This window comes from Hemitrygon akajei, chromosome 9 (genome assembly GCF_048418815.1).
Source record: "Hemitrygon akajei chromosome 9, sHemAka1.3, whole genome shotgun sequence".
In the NCBI taxonomy this organism is placed as follows: domain Eukaryota; kingdom Metazoa; phylum Chordata; class Chondrichthyes; order Myliobatiformes; family Dasyatidae; genus Hemitrygon; species Hemitrygon akajei.
Window position 1 is genome coordinate 141,666,849 of NC_133132.1, and position 25,440 is coordinate 141,692,288.

The following is a 25,440-nucleotide window of genomic DNA, read 5'->3' on the forward strand; positions in this document are numbered from 1 at the left end:
TTGCATTGGTGCTACTTCCTGCACCCATGCTGAACTCGCCGATTTCATCCACTTTGCCTCCATCTTCCACCCGGCCCTCAAATTCACCTGGTCCATTTCTGACACTTCCCTTCCCTTTCTTGATCTCACTGTCTCTATCACTGGAGACAGCTTATCCACCGATGTCTATTACAAACATACAGACTCTCACAGCTACCTGGACTATACCTCATCCCACCCTGTTACTTGTAAAAACATCATTTCCTTCACTGAGTTCCACTGCGTCTGCTGTTAGGATGAGGCTTTTCATTCTAGAACAAAGGAAATATCCTTTTTCAAAGAAAGGGGCTTCCCTTCCTCCACCATCAATGCTGCCCTCTACCGCATCTCTTTCATTTCATGCACATCTGTTCTTACCCAATCCTTTGGCCACCCTATCAGGGATAGGATTCCTTTTCTCCTCACCTACCACCCCACCAGCCTCTGCGTCCAGCACATGATTCTCCAAAATTTCCACCACCTCCCAACGGGATCCCACCACCAAACATATCTTTCCCTCCCCATCATTTTCTGCTTTCGGCAGGAATCGCTCCCTATGCGACTCCCTTGTCCACTCATCCCTCCCCACTGAACTCCCTCCTGGCACTTATCCTTGGAAGTGGAACAAGTGCTACACCTGCCCCCAAACCTTCTCCCTCATTACCATTCAGGGCCCTAAACAGTCCATCCAGGTGAGTGACACTTCACCTGTGAGTCTTTTGGGGTCAGTTACTGTGTTCACTGCTCCAGATGTGGCCTCCGTATATTAGTGAGATCCGACGTAGATTGGGAAACCGCTTCGCTGAGCGTCTGTACTCCATCCGCCAGAACAAGCAGCATCTCCCAGTAGGCACTCATTTTAATTCCACTTCCCATTCCCATTACACTATGTCCATCCCTGGCTTCCTCCACTGTCATGATGAGGCCACACTTAGACTGATGGACAACTCCTCTTTTACCGCTTGGATTGCTTCCAACCTGATGGCATGAACATCGATTTCTCAAACTTCCAGTAATGCCTCCCATCCCCCCTTCCCTTCACTGTTTCCCATCCTCTTTTCTCTCCCTCACCTTTCTCCTTGCCCACCCATCTGGTGCTCCTCCCTCTATTTTTCTTTCTTCTATGGCCTTCTGTCTCTTTCACCAATCAACTTTCCTCCTTCTTCGGCGTCCTCTTCCCGACTCCCAAAAAGACCGCAAAAAACCCCCCTCCCAGACCCACAAGACAAAATAACAATTCCCCATTGGTTAACAAATGAATACAATACCATTATCAGCAATTCTAAAGCTAAACAACTGCAAGAGAAGGCACTTATCATAACAAAGAAGCGTTCCTACTCTTAACAAAACAAAGAAGCCATTTTGATTAACATACGCAGTACATTGTACAATAGTTTTTCAACTGCATTTCCATGTTAATCTCTTTCTGGAAATAGCAACATGGGACTTTGTTCTGGACAATTGTCCCTCTCAACCACATCACCAAACCTGTACTTGTTTCATTTCATTTATGAAGCTACTGTGTGCAGGTTGATTATTGCATTTCCACAGAACAAGCAATTATATAATGTTCTTTCATTGGCAATGAAGCATAGGAGTTTGATAGGTGCTGGTTAAATGTTTTCATCCAATTTTCTTAATTATTTTCTCCAGATTTGAAGACTATGTAGATCAACGCTACAAAGAACATTTGAAAAATCAAGGCAAAGTGGATTCAGTGAGAATTTGATTTTGTACTGAACTAACATGCCATTATATGTAACCAATTGGTCTCAAAATGTTATGAAGCAAATAATAACGTAGCAAAAGATAAACAATACTTTACAGTGCAGGCAACCCAGGTTCAATTCCTGCAGCTGCCTATAAGGAGTTTGTACGTCCTCCCTGTGAATACGTGGGTTTCCTCTGTGGCTTTAGTTTCCTCCCACAGAACAAAGACATACTGGTTGGTAGGTTAATTGGTCATTGTAAATTGTCCTGTGATTAGCCTAGGATTAAATTGGCAGCAATGTATTTGAATGTGAGCTGTAAAGACTGGTCAGTAAAGTGGCAAATGGAATGCAGTTCAAAGAAATAAGTGTCAATGCATTCAGTAAGGTGCATCAAGGCAAGGGAATAGGCAATAAATAAGAGGATATTTAAGATGTTGATAACAGCTGGAGTACAGTGTACAATTCAGATCAGCAAAATACAGGGCAGACTCAATTGCATTGGAGAGGAGAGGTGCAGAGAAGACTTATGGGGACATTACCAGGAAAGGGAATTATGGCTATGAGGAAAGACTGAAAAGACTGGTACTGTCTGCTTTGGACAAGGGAGGCAGAGGGGTGACTTTATTAAGTTATAAAAAATTCAGAGGGAATGAGACAAACAAGAATATTACCTTTAGCAGAGGACTCAAAAACCAGGGGCATACGTTTCAAGGAACTGGTAGGATTGAAGGAGAGATGAGCAAAGATCTTTACAGCCACCTGGCATTCAGGGTACAAAAGGGTAATTGAGGCAAAACCCTTTAATACTACTTGGAAATATACTTGAGGAGTCATGAAAGGTGAGATTTGGCTAGGTAGCTCTTTCTCAACTAGCACAAAGATGATATGCTAAATGACCACTGTGCATCAGACTTTTATGTAATCTTATGCAAGATTATAATTTTACTTTGTAATCTCTTTGCTGTGAATCTGATTTTACAAAACTGTTATCCCAGAAAGAAACTGCACCTTCTATGAATAATATTTAACATTACTAAAATGCTGAAATTGATGTTATTTTTTAAGAAAATATTCATGCTGTTACATGACCAGTAGGTAAATCTCGCTGTGGGTTTGTTGCTTCCTGACAAGGTGTATATCCTGGAAATCTTCTTTTGGGTCTCTGCCCATTTTTCACTACACCTAAAGAAAACGCTGTGGCAAGGTGCATGGGTAACAGCAGACAAGAGTCAGGCATTCAGAAGGCATTAAACTTCCAGTGGCTTTCTTGATTATGGTGCTCCTGTCAAGGAACCAAATAATTGAACTGCTTTGCCAGATTTAAAATTTGGTCTGCACTGTAAAAGTTACATTACTGAAGCTATGTTAATTTTAATTCATGAATAGAGCCATAGAGTGAACTAATTTTACTGCTACTTAAAGATGGATGTTTTATTCAAGGTGGTTCTGGGTTTTAAGCCTTTTGGAAATTCCCTTTGAAGAGAGCAATTGGCTTCATAAGTGAGATTAAGTCTGGTAAATTTACAATTGTCTCTTCCAGCTTTGGTAGTACATTCATATAAGTCATGCATTTTTTTCCCCAGCTGGTTGGAGTGGATGTGATAGCAGCACTCGATATGTATGTTGAACGAGGACAATGGGAAAAATGCATAGAAACTGCCAATAAGCAGGTGAAGTAGAACTATTTAAATTGGTTATATTTTAATACTAAAATGCCATTTTAACAGAGCTGAAGCCTCAGCTTTTGAGTATTATGGATACAAGTGTCAATATAGGATTTAAACATGCAGGCTTCAAATATCGTGAAAAGTTTTCAGCATTTTCCTGCGTAAATATCAACAGCTTAAGGATTTTTGTGTGTATGTGCAATTTGTGAAGCTGCAGTCTGTTATTTGCCAATAATATAGTATTCATAGTATTGGCCACAATTTCACACTTATTTAAATTATGTTATTCTTCTATTTTAAATACCTTTCAAGTATTTTAAAAATTATTTTCTTAACTAGACAACCGGGTGACCCAATGGGGCACCCTTTGAGAGAAAGGTAGTGCAGTCTGATGTGATGTGCTTTGGAAATTAACGAAGAAAAACTCAGTTTATTAAAGAAGAAAGATACATAGCAAGACAAATATAGCTCCTCCATGTTTAACAAAGGACACTTTTGATGACAACATTTCTGGTTGATCTGCCACCCTTCAAGAATACTCAAACATTTTCATTTCTTTTTCCCTGGCTTAAAGTCAATGCAGCTGACTCTCTGCTGGAATACTGGTTTCTCCAAGTAAATCAACACATTTCCCATGGTTTGGCCTTGCGCCTTATGTATAGTCATAGCAAAGCATGACTGTATCGGGAACTGGCTCTGCTGAAGAGCGATATCTTCCCCTTCTGATAAATTGAGAGTAATTCTTGGGATCATGACAATTTCATTTTTGAATGCACCAATGTTTATCTTTGCTACAATGAGATTGTTGTGCAGATTGTCGTCCACCATCATTCACATTCCATTGCAAAGCCTTGGTGCATCTAAGTTCTTCATTGAAATGTTGGGAGATCCCCTCTTCAATACCAGTTTATGTGGTGGCAGTCCAGGGAGTTGGACTGAGTCAAGGAATTCTGTTGGAAAATGAGTGGTGTTAGCTCCTTCAGTTACAGCATTGAAGGAACAGTATTCTTTCATGATTCCAGGGAAACGTCTAATGCATGTGAAGTTTATTTTTCGCATCATTTCATTGAGAGGAACCAAGATAGAATTCCTCGAGAACAATTCTACAGGATTGTCAAATGTCGGGTAGTTGAAATCAGTGCATTCTTCCATAGTTTTTGCTGGCAGAATCATATCTTCAGGTAATTTGATTTCATCGTTTTCATTTTTCTCTAACTTGTCTTCTCCAACATCCAATAAGAACGCAGAATATCGTCCTTCTCCCTCACTCAATTGCATGTTTCTCTTCAATTGAAACTTGATGAAGCTTCTCCATAAGTAGGATTTTTTAAATGCATGAATTCTGCACATCAGCATCATTTCCGCATTTCACAACTGCTAGAAGTGAACTGAAATCGCCACAGCAGATGGTTAAAATACCCCCAAAGGCCTCATTCTTGCCGCATACATCACAAAGAGTCCAGTCCATGGCTTCGAAGCTCTCCCTCCTAATCATGGGGCACTCATCCAAGACAATAAGCCTTGCATTTCGGAGTAAGTTTGCAGTATTGGTGTTTTTATCGATGTTACAAAGGGCATCTTCACTGGCTTTGAGGGGTATTTTGAATCTTGAATGTGCTGTCCTACCACCAGGCATCATCAATGTTGCTGCAATACCTGATGATGCTACAGCAATAGCAACACCTCCATCTCCCCTAACTTTAGCGAGAATCAAGTTGATGATAAATGTCTTGCCCATTCCTCCAGGTACATCAATAAAAATCATTGAAGAGATATTCCTTTCCAAGCAGTCGCACACATATTCATATACTTCTCTTTGCTTATTATTCAATAGGGGCTCCTTCTGTGAAACAAATTCCTGCTGTTCGTCTCTGTTGTATTGCAGTTCACGTAATAATTCCAGATTGCCATGGACTTGACAGATGAGCATATTTCTACATTTAGATGACAATTGAACAGCTTCAATAGTTGGGCATTATAGGTGACCACCCATTCAGAAGTTATAGTTCGACTTTGTCATCCTACTTGATGACTTTCGAATCCTCCCATTTCCACAGACCCTCTTCTATATACAGGATATGAATCATCCCCACACCTTGTATGCTCAATAAATGGCTTCAGGTACCTCTTACTGCATTTTCCATTTTGCCAACATGATGATTTAGTTGTGCAATAAGGACCATGTATTATGTGCTTCAATACCAATTCATGCAGCTCGGGATCTTCATTTGGGTCTGGTATTTCTGCTTGCACGAACCTATCATAATCTTGTGGTCTCGGCTTGGATGCCTCATTGAACCACAGCAGACAGTGCAAATGAGGCAGACCCCGCTTTTGGTATTCGACACTTACAATGTAAGCGATATACCTACCAAAGAGACCGTCTGTTCCAGTGAGGTACTTCATAAACAACTTTCCCTTCAATCAAACACTTTCGCGATTAAATCCAGCCAATCGTTTGGTTGCTGATGCAAAAAAAGATGCTGTCAGATTTCAGGCCAGTTTGGATTGCATGTCATTGTAATGAACAATGAAGCATTGCCATACTGATATATATACATCATGCGGTCCATCATGTGGACATTGTTCCATCATGTATCTCGGTCCACCGACAAATGTTGAGGAGAGGATGATGCGCCTTCTGATGTTTCTGAAATCATCATTCAATGCATCAGTCAGGCCTCTGTATGTTGTTGATCTCAAGGCTGCTTGATTCATTCAGATGTAGCTCAACCTCTTGCCTTCAATCTCAGCAGCCACATCGACCAAGTATTGTTGGAATAGATGTCCTCCTCTGAGAAGGTTATTAAACTCATTCTCACAGTTCATTATTTGATACACATAATAACACATTGCCATCAGTTTCTTGTTGTTCGTCATTCGGAGTTGATGATGCCAGCCATCATCTCCAAGTGGAAAGAAATGTACGTATTGAAAGCTGTCATAAGAGCGATGGGACTCTGAAATTATTTGCAAATCACTTCCTCGTTCTTTCAACACAATGTGCCGTGATCTTGCTTCAGGTTCGATGCTGTTCGGTATAAGACGACGACTTCGTTGGCAATTTGTGCATTAAATCCTCTCTCATGTTCAAATGCTGGTCTCCGGTCAGGATCAATGACAATGGATGCCTCTGGCATGCCTCAAATTTGTTCTTTTGCAAGTCGAAGGGATGCAATGTACGGGTTTCGTTGTCGTAGTAGATTTTCCAATAATTCAACAATCTCACGTTGAATTCCATCATTCTGGAGTATCCCCATTCTTATTTCTACACTGTCTTGAGGATCCATGAAGTAAATTTGAAGGAATCAGGCTTTCTGGTTGGGGTCTGGCATTAGATGTCCAATGTAATGATGGATTTGGCCTTGAATGATCACAGAAGGATTCCATCCTTTCCTAGTTGGAAGGACTTCTTTGGCACCAAATGCTGTCATTTGGAAGAGGCAATTGTATTGTCTGATGTTCTTCCTGAACTCATTTGCAATAGGTTCATAATTGCTGTATAAATTGAGGAGTTCATTTGGTAGAGGCTGCAAATTGCCTATCCTGACCTTTCCCTTCATACAGCAGAAATTTGCAGTTTCTCCAGTGAATAGGAAGGCACGACAGTGAGGGCATACTCTGGTCATCGTACCAGCATCAGCAGCAATGTTATGCCATGCGAGTCGTGCATTTTGCCTTACTCTTTCTCTGTGGAGGTATTGTCATCGAAAGCGGCCATTGTCATCTTCAGCAACTCTCGCAATAATTACTCTTTGCTGCATATTCTCGAGATGATCTTTCCTTTTCTCCGTCTCTTCCTCTCTCCTTCTCTGCCTGTTTTTGTCATTCTGGAGACGCGCAGCCCTTTCATCCTTTGTCTCTTCATCTCTTCTACCATTTGTTCTTTCTGTCTGATCCTGGAGTCGTGCGGCCCTGGCATGATCCGATTCTTGTTCTCTCCTCCTCTGTCTCTTCTTCTCTCATCTTTTTTGTCCTGCCTCTTTGATCCTGGAGTCGTGTGGCCCTGGCCTCATCCGATTCTTGTTCTCTCCCTCTCCTTGCTGCTTTCCGACGACATTTGGCCATAATGTCCCCCTTCTCTTTCCATGCAGCATAATTAGGCTGTCCATATTTTTTTACCCTAATACTGGATGGAAGATATGAAGCAGTAACACCAAAGCCTCCAGGATGCTGATTTTTCTTGATGATGTGGTTGGCGATCTCCTAAATGGACGTGATAGCCCTGTTCTTTTGCTGTGGTTGGTATCGCTGCTGTGAGCATCGTGAGGCGCTGCTGAGGCTCGCTGTGCGCATGCGTCGCGGTTTCCATGGAAGATGGAATTGGCTCTGTGAGCATCGGGAGGTGCTGCTGAGGCTGGCTGTGCGCATGCTTCGTCGTGTCGCGTCGCGGATTCCATTAAAGCTGGAATCGGCTCGGGTTGTGGAAAGCGGGGCCTGTTGATTGACAAGTGAGCAATTTTATACAAGTATATAACCCTGAACTTTGCATACATTCTGTAAGTTAGCGCATATTAAGTCAATTTAGTCAAACAAAGTGCCGCTGTAATGCACCATTTGGGCTAATTGGAGGTGACAACCAGACAACCATAGCTTGAGAATTTTAGTAGTATATAGATTTTCTGGGCTGTTTATACAGTGCTAAATTGTCTCCATGTAAATAACTTTTAATATGAAGAGATTGTAAGGTAGCTTGCTGCTTAATGTTTCTTGTGAAATTTAATAGTTTTAATTTCTACGATATTTATGTTGGATGTTGAATCGAAAATACGGTGCACTATCATGGAAAGTGTCATTAATTTTTGAGCTTGAAGGATAATTTAAAATGTAAGCAATGTATAATTTGTATCATCATCATGCACAATGAAAAAAATTCTACTTGTGACAATCTTTGTGATTTTACTTGTGTCGTGTGTTTTTGAAATAATTTTCTTCCTTTCAGTAAGGTGGTAACAATGCAGTTAGCTGTTAATTGAACTATGAAATACCTGATAAGCCACTCATTTGAAAGCAAAGTAAAGATAGCAACAAATAGTATGCACAATGTCAGTATAGGTATCTTTCAATCTGACTCTAGTTTTGGCATGATCTTTTCCACATGAGATCAGTGTACAGGGAGACTCTTCGATCAATCAGACTGAAGAATCCAACCTGGAATTTATGTGCTGCAAAGTAGAATTGTAAAGCAGGCAACATAAATTAGAATTAAATGCTCATCAGGAAGGGAACCAAAGATTGGCAAATGAAATTGGGATTAAGGGAGAGGGTTAGAGGAGATGAAAACAATGAGAAAGAAAACCATTTTATGTACTCTCCTATAAACTTCTGAGGGAATGAATCATTTGTAAAATTAATTGTTCAAGATTAGAGAAGTTATTAAGCAGTAGCTATTAGTTACTATTCCATTTTTAAAAAACTTGCTGCTAAATGTACCTGCCATAGATACAATATTTCAGCCATTTTAATTGTAGAACTAGAGGGAGAAGCAATCGTTATAGTATTAGCAAGGCCTGTTAAAGTGCGCCTTGTGGAATCAGACCAAGCCTTCTGAGTCTGCAGAATTAACGACGTGCATGCACAGCCCAGAAGCCTTTAGATCCTACCTGTTGTAATACTGAATGCAAACAGGATCACTGTTCTTTTATTTTAACTTGAGCCACCTTAAAATACTTCTATTAAGTGTGAATGTGATAAACTTGAAAATTATAACAACAGTTTAAAGTTGCTTCTCAGGAAACCACTGTTCGTACTTGCATTAGAGCAAAGTGGGAATGAGTGATTAGAGTGGCAGATGTTCAAGATATAAATACTGAGCTGGACCATTTGCATCATGACTTGTTTCTGTGATATAAATTCCTGCAATTCTTTACATAATCAGAAACCAAAGAGTGAAATCCAGCAAATATATATTGAATATACTAATAACGGGTCTAATTTTTGCTTATTGAGTTTTCAGCATTGATAATATATTCTAAAACTTGTATAATTGAACTGTGTGTTTCAGAACTATAAAATTCTTCACAAGTATGTAGCTTTGTATGTTACACATCTTATCAAAGAAGGTCTTTCGGAAAAGGCATTAAGTCTGTACGTTCAACATGGTGTTCCTGCTAACACACAGGTAAGTGAAATTAATGAGTAAATCTCCCTAATAGTTCTGAGATGTTTTAGTGAAGTATCAGTTCTCGGAGAATGATATATGGTGCTGATAGCTTGCAGGTTGAACTAAGACATATTTAGATACTTGAGATACCACATAAACATTTTAAGGTCATACTTTCAAACCTACTCTTTTCCATAGATGCTGCCTGGCCTGCTGAGTTCCTCCAGCATTTTGTTTGTATTACTTTGATTTCCAGCATCTGTAGATTTTCTTTTGTGAGTGCCTTTTATGCTCACTTTGACCATCAAAACATGGAGGTATCTTCATACCACAGCCCCTTGCTACCCTGTGATTTCAGTTCAGAGGCCAACGTAAGCATCCTTCAGGAGGATGAACCTATGGAAACCATCTGGTCCAGAGAGGATACCTGGTCGAGTACTAAAAACCTGTGCTGGTCAACTGGCTGGAGTGTTTACTGATATCTTTAATCTCGTGCTTCGGCAGTCTGAGGTACCCACCTGCTTCAAGCAGGCTTCAGTTATACTGGTGCCTAGGAAGAAGGTGGTAATCTGCCTCAATGACCTATCATCCAGTAGCACTTACATCCACTGTGATGACGTGCACAATAGGTCAACAGAGGATGCCATTTCATTGGCTCTTTACTCAACCCTGGATTATCTGGACAGTGAAGATGCATACATCAGATGTTCTTTGTTGACTACAGTTCATTCATTACTATCATCCCCTCAAAACTAACCAACGGTCTCCAAGACCTAGGCCTTAATACCTCCTTGTGCAACTGGATCCTCGATTTCCTCACTTGCAGACCCCAGTCAGTTAGGATTGGCAACAAAATCTCCTCCATAATCACTCAGCACGGGAGCATCACAAAGTTGTGTGTTTAGCCCCTGCTATACTAGCTTTATTATTCAGATTGAGAGGCTAAGCACAGCTCAAATGCCATATTTAAGTTTGCTGACAACACCATTGTCATTGGCCAAATCAAAGATGGTAATGAATCAGCATATAGGAGGGAGATTGAAAATCTGGCTGAGTGTTGCCCCAGCAACAACCTCTCACTCAATGTCAGCAGGACCAAGGAGCTGATTATTGATTACAGGAGGAAGAAACCAGAGGTCCATGAGCCACTCCTCATTCGGAGATCAGAGGTGGTGAGAGGTCAGCAACTTTAAGTTCCTCGGTGTCATAATTTTAGGTGCTCTGTTCGGAGCCCAGCACGTAAGTGCAATTACAAAGAAAGCATGGCTACATCTCTAGTTTCTTAGAAGCTTGCAAAGATTTGGCATGTCATGTAAAACTTTGACAAACTGCTATAGATTCGTGCTGGAGAGTATATTGACTGATTGCATCACGGCCTGGTATGCAAACACCATTGCCCTTGAACGGTAAGGCCTACGGAAAGTAGTGGCTATGACCCAGTCCATCATGGGTGAAGTCCTCCCAGCCATTGCACAAATCTACGCAGAGCACTGTTACAGGAAAGCAGCATCTATCATCAAGGACCTACACCATCCAGGCTTTCTTATCAGTGCTGCCATCAGGAAGGAGATACAGGAACCTCAAGATCCACAGCACCAGGTTCAGGAACTGTTATTATCCCTCAGTTATCAAGCTATTGAGGGAGCGGGGATAACCTTATTCAACTTCACTCACCCCAACACTGAACTGTTCCCACAACCTATGGACTTAGTTTCAAGGACTCTTCCTGTCATGTTTTTGATATATATTGTTTATTTATTTATTTTGGGTTTTTTTTTTTAAGTTTCTTTGTATTTACCCTGAATGCCTGCAAGAAAATGAATTTCAGGTTTGTACAGTATATGGTGACATATGTATACTTTGATAATAAATTTACTTTGAACTTTAACTGTTTGAACTCTTTGACCTCTGTCAGACGTTTTAATTTCTGACCTATTCTGATGTGGATATGATCTGATGTAATGTTGAGGCCTGCTGGTTAATGCATCTAACATGGATTTACAGTTGGCAAAATCAGACAAACAGTGGTTACTACTTCTGGAGAATTTGGTGGGCATGACTGATTTGGCATACATAAAATAGTTATGATTTGTTATTTCCCTTGGCTTCTTTCATTAATCACCACCCACTCCTAGTCTTCTAATTTATCAGCTGCCAGTTATACTCCTTTCACAGAATTGTCAAAACATTGACATCCATCTGCTCTAACTAAAGGGCTTCCAAGGTCTCTGGAATTTGCCAACGAGAGGAAATCACCCTATCTGAGGGAATCTTGGTGTAGATGCTGATGTAAATGTGCTAGGCTGCAGTCAAAAGCCTTGTGCTGGCAGAGTTAGGATTTACCTGTTTTTTTTTATTGAGAGCATGTATTTCATGCAACAGATCACAGTAGCCTTTCCTAATCCTGTCCATTCCTTGGGAAAAGGGACTGTCACTAAAAGGGGAACATTTTTGTGTACTTCTTTTTCAGGATCACTTTATTTTCTTTCAGAATTTCAATATATACAAACGGATTTTCATGGATGTAATAAGCCTGCCAGACATAAATAGTGCTGATGGCTATAGGACATGGGCTGATCTTCGCAATGTACTCTTCATTCTGGTAGGTATGGCGTAAATTGAAACTTTTATGTGGCGAGAAACCTCAGACAATTTGAGATTATGACAGTTATCTGAAAGTGAAAGAGTATTGACTCATTGTTTTTATTCCCCTAAAATGGAGAAAGAAGTCCAAATGGATGCAGTTTTGATTTTGGTCTATTCTATTAAGAGGTTTTGGATGGAAAGAATTTAACTGGCTTCAAATCAGTACTCTCTCTGCTCTGAGTCTTGGCATGCAATTAATCTTCATTCTTATTTGGTCAGACAATCTTGTCATATTGGTTACAAGGATTCTCCATTGTGATGTGAGGATGATACGTTCTAGATTAGTCACTCCAGAAAAAATATTTCATATTTTCTTGACTTGTTACTGTAAAAAGAAATGTTGGTTTCTGTACCTTTGTGTTACCTGCATTTTGATTTGGCTTTATTTGAGGCAAGATAATAGCTTCTGCACATGTTACAGTAATTCTGGACTATTTCAGAACATGATTTAAATCGTGAAGTACTGGTTTAGTATTAAGCACAGCATTGACCTGAAGAAATTATAAATATTTTCAGAAAGGTTCGCTTTACTGCATGAATAGAAATTATTTTGAGGATTTTTTTTTGCTTGTGATAGAATGCAATGGTTGCATAATACAAATAATATTTGTAAAGTAACTTAGAATTTCCTCTTAATACCGTAAATATGTATGCTAACAATAGTGTACATATCTTCAAATTTTCCACAGAATAGGAAAATATAATTTAGTAGAAAGAAAATAAAATTTTATGTGTCTCATATTAGTATTCTTTTCCTATCTATACCAACTGATGTTCAATATTATTTTTTTTATCAGTTTTTAAAATTATTGTCCTATTCTTTATATTTGTAGCATGACACTCTGTGCAGTTTACTTCCAGGTTAAATTATCCAGTCTTCTTTTTCCTCACAAGTTTCAAAGCTAATTTCTAATTTCTGTTATTTTTTTTTCCTTTGAAGTACAGTATTTTAAGTTTCCAAAATATAGTCTTAAACATAAAAAAACCTTAAATTGACTTGTTTTTCATTAATGTGATAAGAATAATTTATTAAATTGTCTTTTATGCTTTTTAATACATTTGTAACAGCTTTTAGCAGGAAATCTGAGCACTGTTCTAAGAACACAATTTTAGCTTCTATGCCAGCGAGACCTGGACTGTCTACAGCAGACATACTAAACAGCTCAACCACTTCCACTGGAGCTGCCTCCACAGACTTCTCCACGTACGATGGCAGGACAAAGTCCCAGACACGGAGGTCCTGGAGCAGGCTAGCACCCACAGCGTCTACACCCTCCTACAGAAAGCCCAAGCCAGATGGGCTGGCCATGTTGTCAGGATGTCTGACAGTCGACTGCCAAAATAGCTGCTGTATGGAGAGCTGAGCTAGGGCAAGCACTCAGCTGGAGGGCAGAAGAAATGTTTCAAAGACTGCTTCAAAAACCTCAACATCAATCCCAGTAGCTGGGAATTGCTTGCTCTGGACCGCCCAACCTGGTGGAGCAGGACCACTAAAGGAGCGTATGCAGCAGAAATCAGACGCACCGCAGAGGCTCAGAGGAAATGCGCCGTGCGCAAGGCTCGAGCTACCTCCACTTCCACTGCAGCACCTACCCTCATGTGTCCCACATGTGGGCGAGCTTTCGGGGCCCGGATTGGCCTCACCAGTCACCTCTGGACCCTGTACGTACCCGTGACACGTGACAGTGGTGTACTTGTCACGTGACAGGTGTTCAAGCTATACTGGACTTGAGGTAGTGGTCTTGTGATGGTGGAGTGATGTCATTTTCCCGCCAGTAGAGGTCATGTGACAGGTTTTTTTTTACAGAGTATAAAAGGAGGACCCCTCCCTGTGAGGAGGGGCAGTTCGTGGCTGGATTTGCCATGTTGACTTCATGCCACTGCGTGATTTAATGTTATGGCGCAGTTTAGTTGAAAGATGAAGTTTTATTTAATGCCTAAAGTTTAAAAGGTCATTGCCAGCAGCTTCTTTATAATACTGCTAGTTAAAAGTCAGTGGAGAGTGAAGATCGGAGTTCGGGAGTTAAAAGATCGAGGAACGTCGATTTCGACGGTGAAACAGGTTCAACCTTGTTTGATCCTCATTCGGAAGGAATTCGTTGACTGTCCCCGTGTTAATCTCTGTGAATAGCAGAAAGGATTGGGAACAGTTTTGTAAAGGAAAGGTTAGTGCCTTTAAGCCGTTTCATTCTTCATCTTACTAAATTCTTTGTGGGGAAAGTAGTTCGACTGGGAATCGAAGCAAGACGACGTGAAAGAGAATTTAAATCGTCTCAAAAAGTCTCTCCCTTAAATGGGCTGTAAGAATTTTGAACTTTTGCAATACTACTTTGAAGAACTGTTTTTGCAACATCGCTTTAAGAACTGTTTAAGCTTCCTTGCTTTAAGAACTGTTTAAGCTGCCGCACAGCAGCTGATTTCTGGTTACGTTAGTGATTTGTTTACTTTTGGGGGGGTTGTTTTCAGTTTTTAATAAACGAGTTATTTGTTATAAAAACCCCTGCCTCACTCATATATTTATTGTTGCTTGAATCCGTAACAACCCACAGTCACAAACCCTCCACCTGACGGAAGTCGTGGTCATCTTCAACGCCGAAGGACGAACAACAACAACAAGACTTTCCATATTGTGAACTAAATTTAGATTAAGTCACTTATGAATGAGTAGCATATTTATATTCTTGGCTTAGATCAGTCATCTACTTTTAAAGGATATTTTTCTTTAGTTTCCAGCAGTTTTGACACCAAAGCTTTTTAAAATTAGTTGGAAAGAAATTGTGAAGATCAAAATTTTAAAATGTTGTTGGAATAAAATGCTAAATTAGGAGAAACTAAGTTTCTAGAAGGTAAAAATACTAACATTTAAACTGAACTACGTATAAAAATTAAAATAGAGACTAGGATTAGCACGAGAGAAAGAGAGATTTTGGCTAGGGTTATTTGTAAAGAAAGGAAAAGAAATTATATTTTCCTATGAAGTTTGTTTAGTTTCCAAAATTGTTGGACTTTGAGGCTAGCTGGTTTTGATTTTAATGGTTAGCAAAATTCTGCCACAAGCAAAATTTTTATCTGACTGCTAGAATTGGAAAAAAATCTTTATTTTGAGACTACATCCTATCTTTTCCATTTGAAATTTTTGAGATATGTCTTCACTTGAGGTCTAAGAGATTAAGATCTAAGAGGGGCTTCAATATACTTCTGTAAGGTATTTCATTATTACAATGATATGAGATGTCAATATATATCTTTTAAGAATTGGAAGAGATAATACCAGTACTCATTGTGATTAATTTGGATCTCTACAATACAATTTAGTTTTTGGATTTTTTTTTTGTAATTTTCCAGTGTGAAAACCTGGTTAAATCTTCAGAGGCTAATTCTTCTGCTCATGAAGAATTTGAGCAAATGCTACTGATTGCACACTATTATGCCACTCGTGCGGCATCTTTGGGAGTCAATCAACTGGTAAGTTTGAATAAAGTGACCTATCGAAGGTTCATGTGTTGAAGATTCCAACATATTTTGGATATGTTTATGTAAAGATGTGTTTTCATTAATTCATCAATTATTTACAAACTTCATATATTAGGTAATACTATCTTACCATAGTCATCAAATTGTACAGCCCTAAGACAGGCCTTTGTAATCGAATGGTGCAACCCAACCCAAAGTTTCTATCTAACTAATTCTTATTCCTGGCTTATCAGATAGAAAAGAATAAATCATAGTTGATACCAAACTCTCACAAGATTTCTCAACATATGTCAGTGATAATAAACCTGATACAGATTCCTTTCTGGGTAATAATAATCAATCTTTTTATGATTGCCTAACTAGAATTGTACTTCAGAAAGTGTTTGAATCAAACCTTATACAGGAATGTTATAACCTGTCACCAGCAGAAAAGCATTTTCTGCCCTTTTTCAATACCTTGTACCTCCATTAGGACTTTCTAAAGTGTACTTAGGGCAAAGATATACTTTTTACTTTAAAAGCCAAAAGTTTGAAAATCAATTTGGATACAGCAGTTGAAAGAATAGATAGGACTATTGAGCTTCAATGCCTTTTAGTTAAGGATATTTGCTAGCCTTAGCTGCCTGACCTGTCTCTGACTCCAAGTGCATTATTGCTGTCGATATACAGCTGTTCCCTAAGAGTCTCACAATTTTTATAGCTTAAGGAGAAAAAAGGATGGGCAATTAATTCTTTCTTTTTAAAAAAAAATAAAAAAATTTCTATTTGTTTTTCAAAACATTTTACAAATTAAAAACCCCAAATCCCAATGAGGAGCATTAATACAGTGCAAAATTAAGCATACAATAACAATATGCTACAAAGGAAGAGAATTTAACAAAAAAGCACCTAAATTAAAGACAAGTGAGCTTAGTGTCCTCCCCAAGCCCCACAACACAAGAAAAAAAACAACAACAACTCCAGACCGACCACAACACAATATAAAGAGTATAGGTCAGGACAGTCAAACTCCCAGACTGTGAATACACTTAGCAACGGAGGATAATAAACCCTAGTCAAGAGGAAGGTTATGAAAGTACTCGATAAAAGGTCCCCAGACCTTATGGAACTTTAGATCCGAATTAAGAACTGAATAATGAATTTTTTCGAGGTCCAAGCAGGCCATAATGTCATTGAGCCATTGCGCATGAGTGGGCGGGGCAACATCTCTCCATCTAAGGAGGATCAAGCGTCTAGCCAGGAGAGAGGCAAAGGATAATATTCGGCATTTGGTCGGACCCAGACATAAATCTGTCTCGCCCCAAAAACCGAACAGAGCAATTAAGGGGTTTGGTTCTAGGTGCTGATTCAGAATACCCGATAATGTAGTGAAGACATCTTTCCAGAATTTCTCCAAGCTAGGACAGAGCCAGTACATATGGATGAGAGAGGCCACGCCCCTCTTGCATTTATCACAGAGTGGACTAATGCCAGGGTAGAATCGAGATAGTTTAGATTTAGACATATGGGCTCTATGAACAATCTTAAACTGTAAAAGGCAATGGCGAGCACAAAGAGAGGTTGAGTTAACCGATTTGAGAACTGAGTCCCAGCTCTCCTCGGATAAGGAGATATTTAAATCCTGCTCCCAGGCCAATTTAATTTTATCCACAGGGGCCCGTCGTAAGGCTGCTAGTTTATCTCGGATAATTGATATTAAACCTTTATCTAGTGGATTAATGGAAAGAAATAGGTCCATAGCATTTTTCGCAGGCATTTCAGGAAAGTTAGGAATTAAAGGAGCAATAAAGTGTCGGATTTGGAGATATCTGAAAAAGTGAGCGTTAGGCAGGTTGAACTTAACAGAGAGCTGCTGAAAAGAAGCGAAGCGATTATCAATGAAGAGATCTTCAAAATGTCTAATGCCCTTCCTATACCAAACATGGAATGCTGAATTGTACGTAGTAGGTAAAAAAAGGTGATTATGTGCGACAGGGCTAGAAACGGAAATCCCCTGGAAACCATAGCATTTCCTGAACTGAGCCCATATACGCAAAGTGTGTCTAACAAGAGGATTAGCTATTGATCTGGGCAGACTGCTAGGGAGTGCAGAGCCAAGAAGTGTAGATATAGATAATTCTTTAGTGGAGCTCAACTCCATTGCCACCCAGTTAGGGCACTCAGGTTGACCGTGGAAGAAAGACCAGAAGGCAGCACAGCGTATATTAGCTGCCCAGTAATATAAGCGAAAGTTAGGTAAAGCCATGCCACCCTCTTTTTTAGATTTTTGGAGGTGGATTTTATTAATTCTAGAGCACTTATTCTGCCACAGATATGACAAAATAATAGAGTCTAAGGAATCAAAAAAAGATTTAGGAATAAAAATTGGGATAGATTGAAATAAGTATAAAAATTTGGGGAGAAAATACATTTTAACAACATTAATACGACCTACCAAAGACATAGATAGAGGTGACCATTGTACCAGACTCTGTTTTATAGCATATGAAAGATTGACAAAGTTTTCACGAAAGAGATCTTTAAACTTCCTTGTGACTGTAATTCCAAGATAAGTAAATTGATTATGGACTACTTTAAAAGGGAGATCACGAAATATTAGTTCTTGTGCTTCTTTATTAATTGGGAAAAGTTCACTCTTATGTAAATTAAGTTTATAGCCAGAGATCTGGCTAAACTGGTCAAGAAGTGAAAACATTAGAGGTAAGGATGTAGACGGATTTGAGAGAAAGAGTAATAAGTCATCAGCATAGGGAGAGAAACTTTATGCTCAACACCCCCTCTCCAAATCCCGGTCAATTCAGGACAGTTTCAAAATGCTATCGCCAGAGGTTCTATAGCCAAATCAAAGAGAAAGGGACTTAAGGGACATCCCTGACGGGTGCCACGTTTGAGATTAAATACTTGGGATTTCTGAAAATTAGTTAAAACAGAAGCAGTAGGACACAGGTACAGCAATTGGATCCAAGAGATGAAACTTTGGCCGAGGCCAAATTTTTCTAAGACTGCAAAAAGGTAGTTCCACTCTATACGGTCAAATGCTTTCTCCACATCGAGGGAAATAACACATTCAGGAGTCCCAGTTGGAGCTGAGTATAAAATATTAAATAGACGCCGAATGTTAAAAAAAGGAGACGGTTTTTAATAAAGCCTGTTTGGTCATCAGAGATAATGGAGGGAATAACGGTTTCTAATCTATGAGCCAACACTTTAGCTAAGATCTTTACATCAACATTGAGCAGAGAGATCGGCCTGTACGAGGAACACTCTGTTGGGTCTTTGCCCTTTTTTAAAAGAAGAATAATAGATGCCTCATTGAAAGAGGGTGGCAATTTGCCATAATTAAACGAGTCAGATAATACTGAAAGTAACTGAGGAGAAAGAAGTGAAGAGAATGATTTATAAAATTCTACAGGGAACCCATCAGGTCCAGGAGATTTCCCTGAGGACAGTGCAGAAATTGCAAAAGATATTTCTTCTGATGATATAGGCTCATTGAGTTTGGCTTTGAAATCAGATGAAAGTGAGGGGATATTCAGATTCTGTAAAAATTGATCAACAGAGATATTGTCATTCAGAGATTAAGAGGAATAAAGCTGAGAATAAAAAATTTTAAATGCGTCATTAATTTCTAAGTGATCCGATGTAAAGTCTCCGTTCTCCTTCCGGATCTTTGTAATATGTTGTTTGGCTTTGGAATGCCTCAGCTGATTGGCTAGGAATTTACCAGACTTGTCCCCATGAATGTAAAAGCGACTCTTGCTTTCGAGAAGTTGGTGTTCGACAGGTTGAGTGGACAGAAGGTTAAATTTAGTTTGGAGTTATGGGCAATTAATTCTGACCCTGAGATTCAGGTCCTTATCCCATGAAAACAAAATAATATAGTAATGTGTTTGTGTTGAGGTTTGGGTTTTTTTTCAAGTGAATGGAGCAGAATTTCATAAGCAGAGTTAAATGTTTTGATGTACTTCTTTAGAAGGTTGGCGTCATTCAATGTCTGTAGTGAGATGCTGAAGATGTTCTATAGGTCAGTTGTGGAGAGCGCCCTCTTCTTTGTGGTGGCGTGTTGGGGAGGAAGCATTAAGAAGAGGGACGCCTCACGTCTTAATAAGCTGGTAAGGAAGGCGGGCTCTGTCGTGGGCAAAGTACTGGAGAGTTTAACATCGGTAGCTGAGCGAAGGGCGCTGAGTAGGCTACGGTCAATTATGGAAAACTCTGAACATCCTCTACATAGCACCATCCAGAGACAGAGAAGCAGTTTCAGCGACAGGTTACTATCGATGCAATGCTCCTCAGACAGGATGAAGAGGTCAATACTCCCCAATGCCATTAAGCTTTACAATTCAACCGCCAGGACTTAAGAACTTTTTAAAAGCTATTATTAATGCTTTTTGAGATAGTGATTTAGATGCATATCATATTTTTTACTGAGTTAAGTATTGTATGTAATTAGTTTTGCTACAACAAGTGTATGGGACATTGGAAAAAAAAAAGTTGAATTTCCCCATGGGGATGAATAAAGTATCTATCTATCTATCTATCTATCTATCTATCTATCTATCTATCTAGCATATGTAGTGGGTTAGGTTTCTACACAAGACACAGCATTCTTCCACGTTATCTAAAACGATGTGAAATCTTGGAAAAACTGAATACCAGGAGGAAGAGTATTTAGAGAATTCCTCTCCAACTGTTGCTCTGATCAAAATTTCTTCCATACCTGATAAGTCCATGCAATACCTGCCCTTTTGCAGGGAATTTCTTTGACTGTATTCATTTCTTACAGTGGGAGCATCAATTACAAGGCCAGCGTTTATCCTTATAAGTAATATTCCAGTGTTCTATGTATATATTCTTTAACATTATAGTTTTTATATTTTTTTTCAGTGAGCACTTTATCCTTTTGTATATTGGCTAATAGTTCTTAACTACTTTGACAGATTATCAATACCAATACATGATGTATTGCAGGTATGGTGTTTATAAGTTAATCAAGTATCCAATTAGCATTCTGGTATAATTGTCTTTTCATTAATGTAATATAGTGGATTTAATGTTTTTTATGATAAACCTGAAACAGAAAATTGAATTGTTTTCAGGAATAAAATGCAAATAATTTTGTGTACAAAATTAACTCACTAATATTGAGCTAGTGTCTTGTTTGGACTAACAGAACTTATTAAAATTGTTTAATCTATTGCACATTTAAACTTAGCTGGCCGGTGGTGTAGTGGCATCCATAGCAGACTTTGAAGCAAGAGGTTCCAGATTGGAATCCCGCCGGCTCCTTGCATGCTTTTCATCCATGCTGGGTTGAGCATCAAGGCAACTCAGCCTCGAAAAAAACATAGGAAATGCTAAAGAAATGGCAAGGTTGCCACCCAATGTGCCACAAGGCATGGAGAGGTTTATAAACATTTAAACTTACTGAATGATTCTTGATTTCAGGACATGATTGCAGCAAAATTATCCATCTCTTTGCTTCGGCATACGGACGTCATTCCAGCTGACAAAGCATTTTATGAGGCTGGCATAGCAGCAAAGGTATTAATTCCCTCTTTTGTGATTTTATATTAGAAGGGATACTGCTAAGTTTGCTCAAAATAAACTTTGCTAGCAGGGATATTAAAAAATAATGCTAGAAAATTGTGGATACATCATTACACTTCCTCCCTCACCACCATTCAGGGCCCCAGACAGTCCTTCCAGTTGAGGCGACACTTCACCTGTGAGTCGGCTGGTGTGGTATACTGCGTCCGGTGCTCCCAGTGTGGCCTTTTATATATTGGTGAGACCGACGCAGACTGGGAGACCGTTTCACTGAACACCTATGCTCTGTCCGCCAGAGAAAGCAGGATCTCCCAGTGGCCACACATTTTAATTCCACGTCCCATTCCCATTCTGATATGTCTATCCATGGCCTCCTCTACTGTCAAGATGAAGCCACACTCAGGTTGGAGGAACAACACCTTATATACCGCCTGGGTAGCCTCCAACCTGATGGCATGAACATTGACTTCTCTAACTTCCATTAATGCCCCTCCTCCCCTTCTTACCCCATCCCTGATATATTTAGCTTTTCTTTCCCCCCCCCCTTTTTTTTCTTTCTCTCTCTGCCCGTCACTCTGCCTGTTCTCCATCTCCCTCTGGTGCTCCCCTCCCCACTTCTTTCTCCCTAGGCCTCCCGTCCCATGATCCTTTTCCTTCTCTAGCTCTGTTTCCCTTTTGCCAATCACCTTTCTGGCTCTCTGCTTCACCCCACCCCCTCCGGTCTTCTCCTATCATTTCGCATTTTTCCTTCCCCTTCCTACTTTCAGATCTCTTACTATCTTTCCTTTCGGTTAGTCCTGACAAAAGGGTCTCAACCTGAAACGTCGACAGCACTTCTCCCTATAGGTGCTGCCTGGCCTGCTGTGTTCCACCAGCATTTTGTGTGGGTTGCTTGTATAAAATGTTTATTTTGGAGAAAGACATTCAGACATGGTCTTGAAGCAAAGCAAATTCCCTTAATTTTTAGGAAAAGAATGTAATGGTAATTGAGGATTAAATTTAATCAGGATCTACATGTTAAGAAATGGGGATTGATTTTAAAAGTAAGGTAAATTCAGACTGGGTTTGAAAACCTGTAGCCAAATATTTGTGCCTCCCGTACATACATAACTAGCCCAGATGTATGTTTTAACTGTAGAGCACCCTGGAATATCCTGAGAACTTGACAAAGCATTTCAAAGTTTGAAATTAAGTAAATTTATTATCAAAGTACATATATGTCACCATATACTACCTAGAGATGCATTTTTTGCAGGCATTCCCAATAGAATATTCACATTATCATTTATAAGAAACATAACCAAGACTAATCAGTTTAAATGCTATGATTTGGTTGAATTTGCATGATTTTAATATATTTAGAAATGCATTTGTATTTCAAACTAAACATTTATAATACATTCTCGACACAGCTGTCTTTAATAGTATATGTATTAAGAATGAACAGTCTGTAATTACCTTTCAAATAGACATATTAGGTGCTAGAAACAATTTTGTATTGGTAAGATGAAAGGAGAACTGACATAACATTTGATCGAAGTAAATGGAACAATTTTAGATTAAGATTAATTTCATCTTGATTCTCAGTCATCAAAAGGCGCTTCATATTCAACAGATGGAAGCCTTCTTTATTTATACACAGAGTGTGAATGTGGTTGGTTTGCTATTATTTAAAAGCTCATCCCTTTTTGGCATTGAGCAAGTGTTGTAGAGCTCTCTCCTTGAATTGCTACAGTGGAGTGACCAAACTATTCTTGCTCTGCAATTAAATAAGAGGTTGCAGAGTTTGGTTGAATAATGATGATGGAAGATGAATTATTTCCAGGTCAGGTTGGTAGGTGACCTGGCTGCATTCAATGCCTTTGTCTTACACATGTTTGACACTGATAGTTTAGAAGTGTTGTTCAAAATGCCATCATTGTATGAAATACAACTCCATCGATATATTAAAAAGAAAAGATGAGAAATTGGGCTTGATAGTGTTGGTATTTGGGTGCTGTGTCCAAATGGATTTTCAGAATAGTTGCCAAGGAGTGAAAGCTTATATTGCGAACCATGTTGAATGCTACTTTTGTAAAGGCCCAGTTAATATTACTGGAGACTTGAAGCCAAGGCAGATCATAATATCAGTTAGAGTACAGCACTGCTTCAATGCCAACACTGTCACGTTTGAGATCAGGGATCTAGCTTAAGCTTTTTCATAACATTGCACTGCTGAACATGCATTAATAGCACGAAGGACCATCCCCACCATCTCGATAATTCTTCTTGCAGGGGGTATTGACTACTTTGTGAATTTCTGCTTCATTTGTTTTAGGTCATCACTATAATTCCTGACAAGTTGCTAAAATCTACAGGAATGGTATGATAAGTGGTCAGTGGTGTTTTGACAATGTATAGGCTAATGCTCCTGGATATGGATGCACAGATGGGCCTTCCTTTTGGAACTATCCATAACAGGAGAAATGAACAGATACCATACAGAGCAGACAAGCTGCTATAAAGTCTTAGTCTGTGAGTGACACCTGATAATAAGAGGACCTCCACTATAGGCATGGTGCCTAATGGCATGCAGCATAGGCCTGGCAGCCACTTTTATGTGTGTGTAGCTTGCATACTTTCACCGCAGCTTTGAAACCTGCTGCATTGTGACTGAGTAGGAGGCAGTGTTGGCATCGAAGCAGTGCTGAAAACACTTTGTCCCCTTTCAGGTGAGTATTTAAGTAACTCTCTTTTGGGCCCTCTATTCCCTGAAGAAACTCAGCCTAAACTTTCAACCCTCCCTTCACCTGACACTTTGATCTACTTATCTGTTGACATAACCCATCCCCTCATCCTCAACACCCCATCCCATCCAACCATCGCAATAGCAGAGGCAACAGAGGTTTTAGTTCTTGTATGTTGCTGCTTTTTTCCTGTAGTTCTTCCTCAAACCATGCAAGCCAACTGCTTATCACAATTTGATTGGTGCCATGAGACTCCTGTTGCAAAGTTGAATATTTTACCGATTCAGGTTGGAACTTTAGTAAGGCTTTATCTGTACCTTATATTTCTGTTCTGCTAATGGAAATCAGTACTTGCTTTTTTCCCTTGAAATTCATAGCAATATAACTGATAACACCACATACTCACTGATACAGAAAATTATTGTGAATTTAAAGGCAACCTGTCTATGGGAAAGAAATTGCAAAAACAGAGCATCCGATGAAATAATAAATCTCCCTTTTGAAGTTTCTAATAATATCTGGATGTTATTATTCATGTGATTTTTGGTTATTTAGTAGTTAAGCTTTTGTAAAAAATCTTACTTTTGCAGGCAGTTGGATGGGAGAACATGGCTTTCATTTTCCTGAATCGTTTCCTGGATCTCAGTGATGTAAGTGCTTTAGTATCTTAATTTCAGATTTTTTTCAAGGAAAAACATTTTTTGTAACTCAGCATAGTTAAGAAAAATATTGAATTAGAGCTTCGCTTTCAGAAACTTAATATTTGAATTCCCAACACTATTGACTGCTGGTGAACTTCGTTCAGCCAGTTCAATAGATCTGAGAAAGACTTGCTTCCATAAGTGATCTAGTAATTACGTGATTAAAAACCAACTAAACTTGAAGAGTGCAATGTAGAAAAACTAGATATCTTGGTCAAGTGGGTAAAATAATGAGGAGATTTAAATTCAGTGAAATGTTTTAGGGGAGTTGGTCCACCAACTACTGTTTTGTCAAGTTTAAGTACTGCATTGCATTGCATGATTAAGGTTGGGGGTGGGGGGCGGGTGATGATTAAACTATTTCCCCTGTTGGTGTGAATAGTAGAGTTCCAAAACCAATGCCATCAAAACATAATGGCCAGTGCCACACTAAGTTATAAAACCCTGGTCTTTACAGAAGTCACAATGTTAAAAGTGATGAGATATTTTAACTAATGAATATGCTAAATAAACAATTTATTTTGTGCAATCTGGTTAATCTGTTTGCCATTTGCATATGTAAAATGAATTACACTACTAATCATGTCTTTTTGCATTTGCTGCTTTCTCAATTCTCTTTCTCTTTTGAAGCACTGCTTATCATAAACACAAGATAGCCTGCAGGAGGAACTCAGCAGGCCAGGAAGCATCTATAGAAATTAATAAATAGTTGACATTTTGGGCTGAGGCCCTTCTTCAGTCCTGCTGATTTCTTCCAGTATTTTGTGTGTGTTGCACAGCCTATCATCTCTGTACCATATGATAATACTGTTGAGAACTGATCTGTTCTCAAATGTAAGGGACCTG

General features: G+C 39.2%; 1 protein-coding gene across 2 annotated transcripts in view; it reads left to right on the forward strand.

Annotated features, from left to right (window-relative positions):
* The window catches only part of ift172 (intraflagellar transport 172), a 184,771-nt gene that overhangs the window by 145,974 nt on the left and 13,357 nt on the right, over positions 1 to 25,440 (forward strand). For both annotated transcript variants that reach the window (XM_073057150.1, XM_073057151.1), the window contains exons 38-44: positions 1,672 to 1,735; positions 3,314 to 3,400; positions 9,402 to 9,518; positions 11,992 to 12,102; positions 15,492 to 15,611; positions 21,066 to 21,161; positions 24,484 to 24,543. In XM_073057150.1, the coding sequence (XP_072913251.1) occupies positions 1,672 to 1,735; positions 3,314 to 3,400; positions 9,402 to 9,518; positions 11,992 to 12,102; positions 15,492 to 15,611; positions 21,066 to 21,161; positions 24,484 to 24,543 (655 nt within the window). The remainder of the gene's footprint in view (positions 1 to 1,671; positions 1,736 to 3,313; positions 3,401 to 9,401; positions 9,519 to 11,991; positions 12,103 to 15,491; positions 15,612 to 21,065; positions 21,162 to 24,483; positions 24,544 to 25,440) is intronic.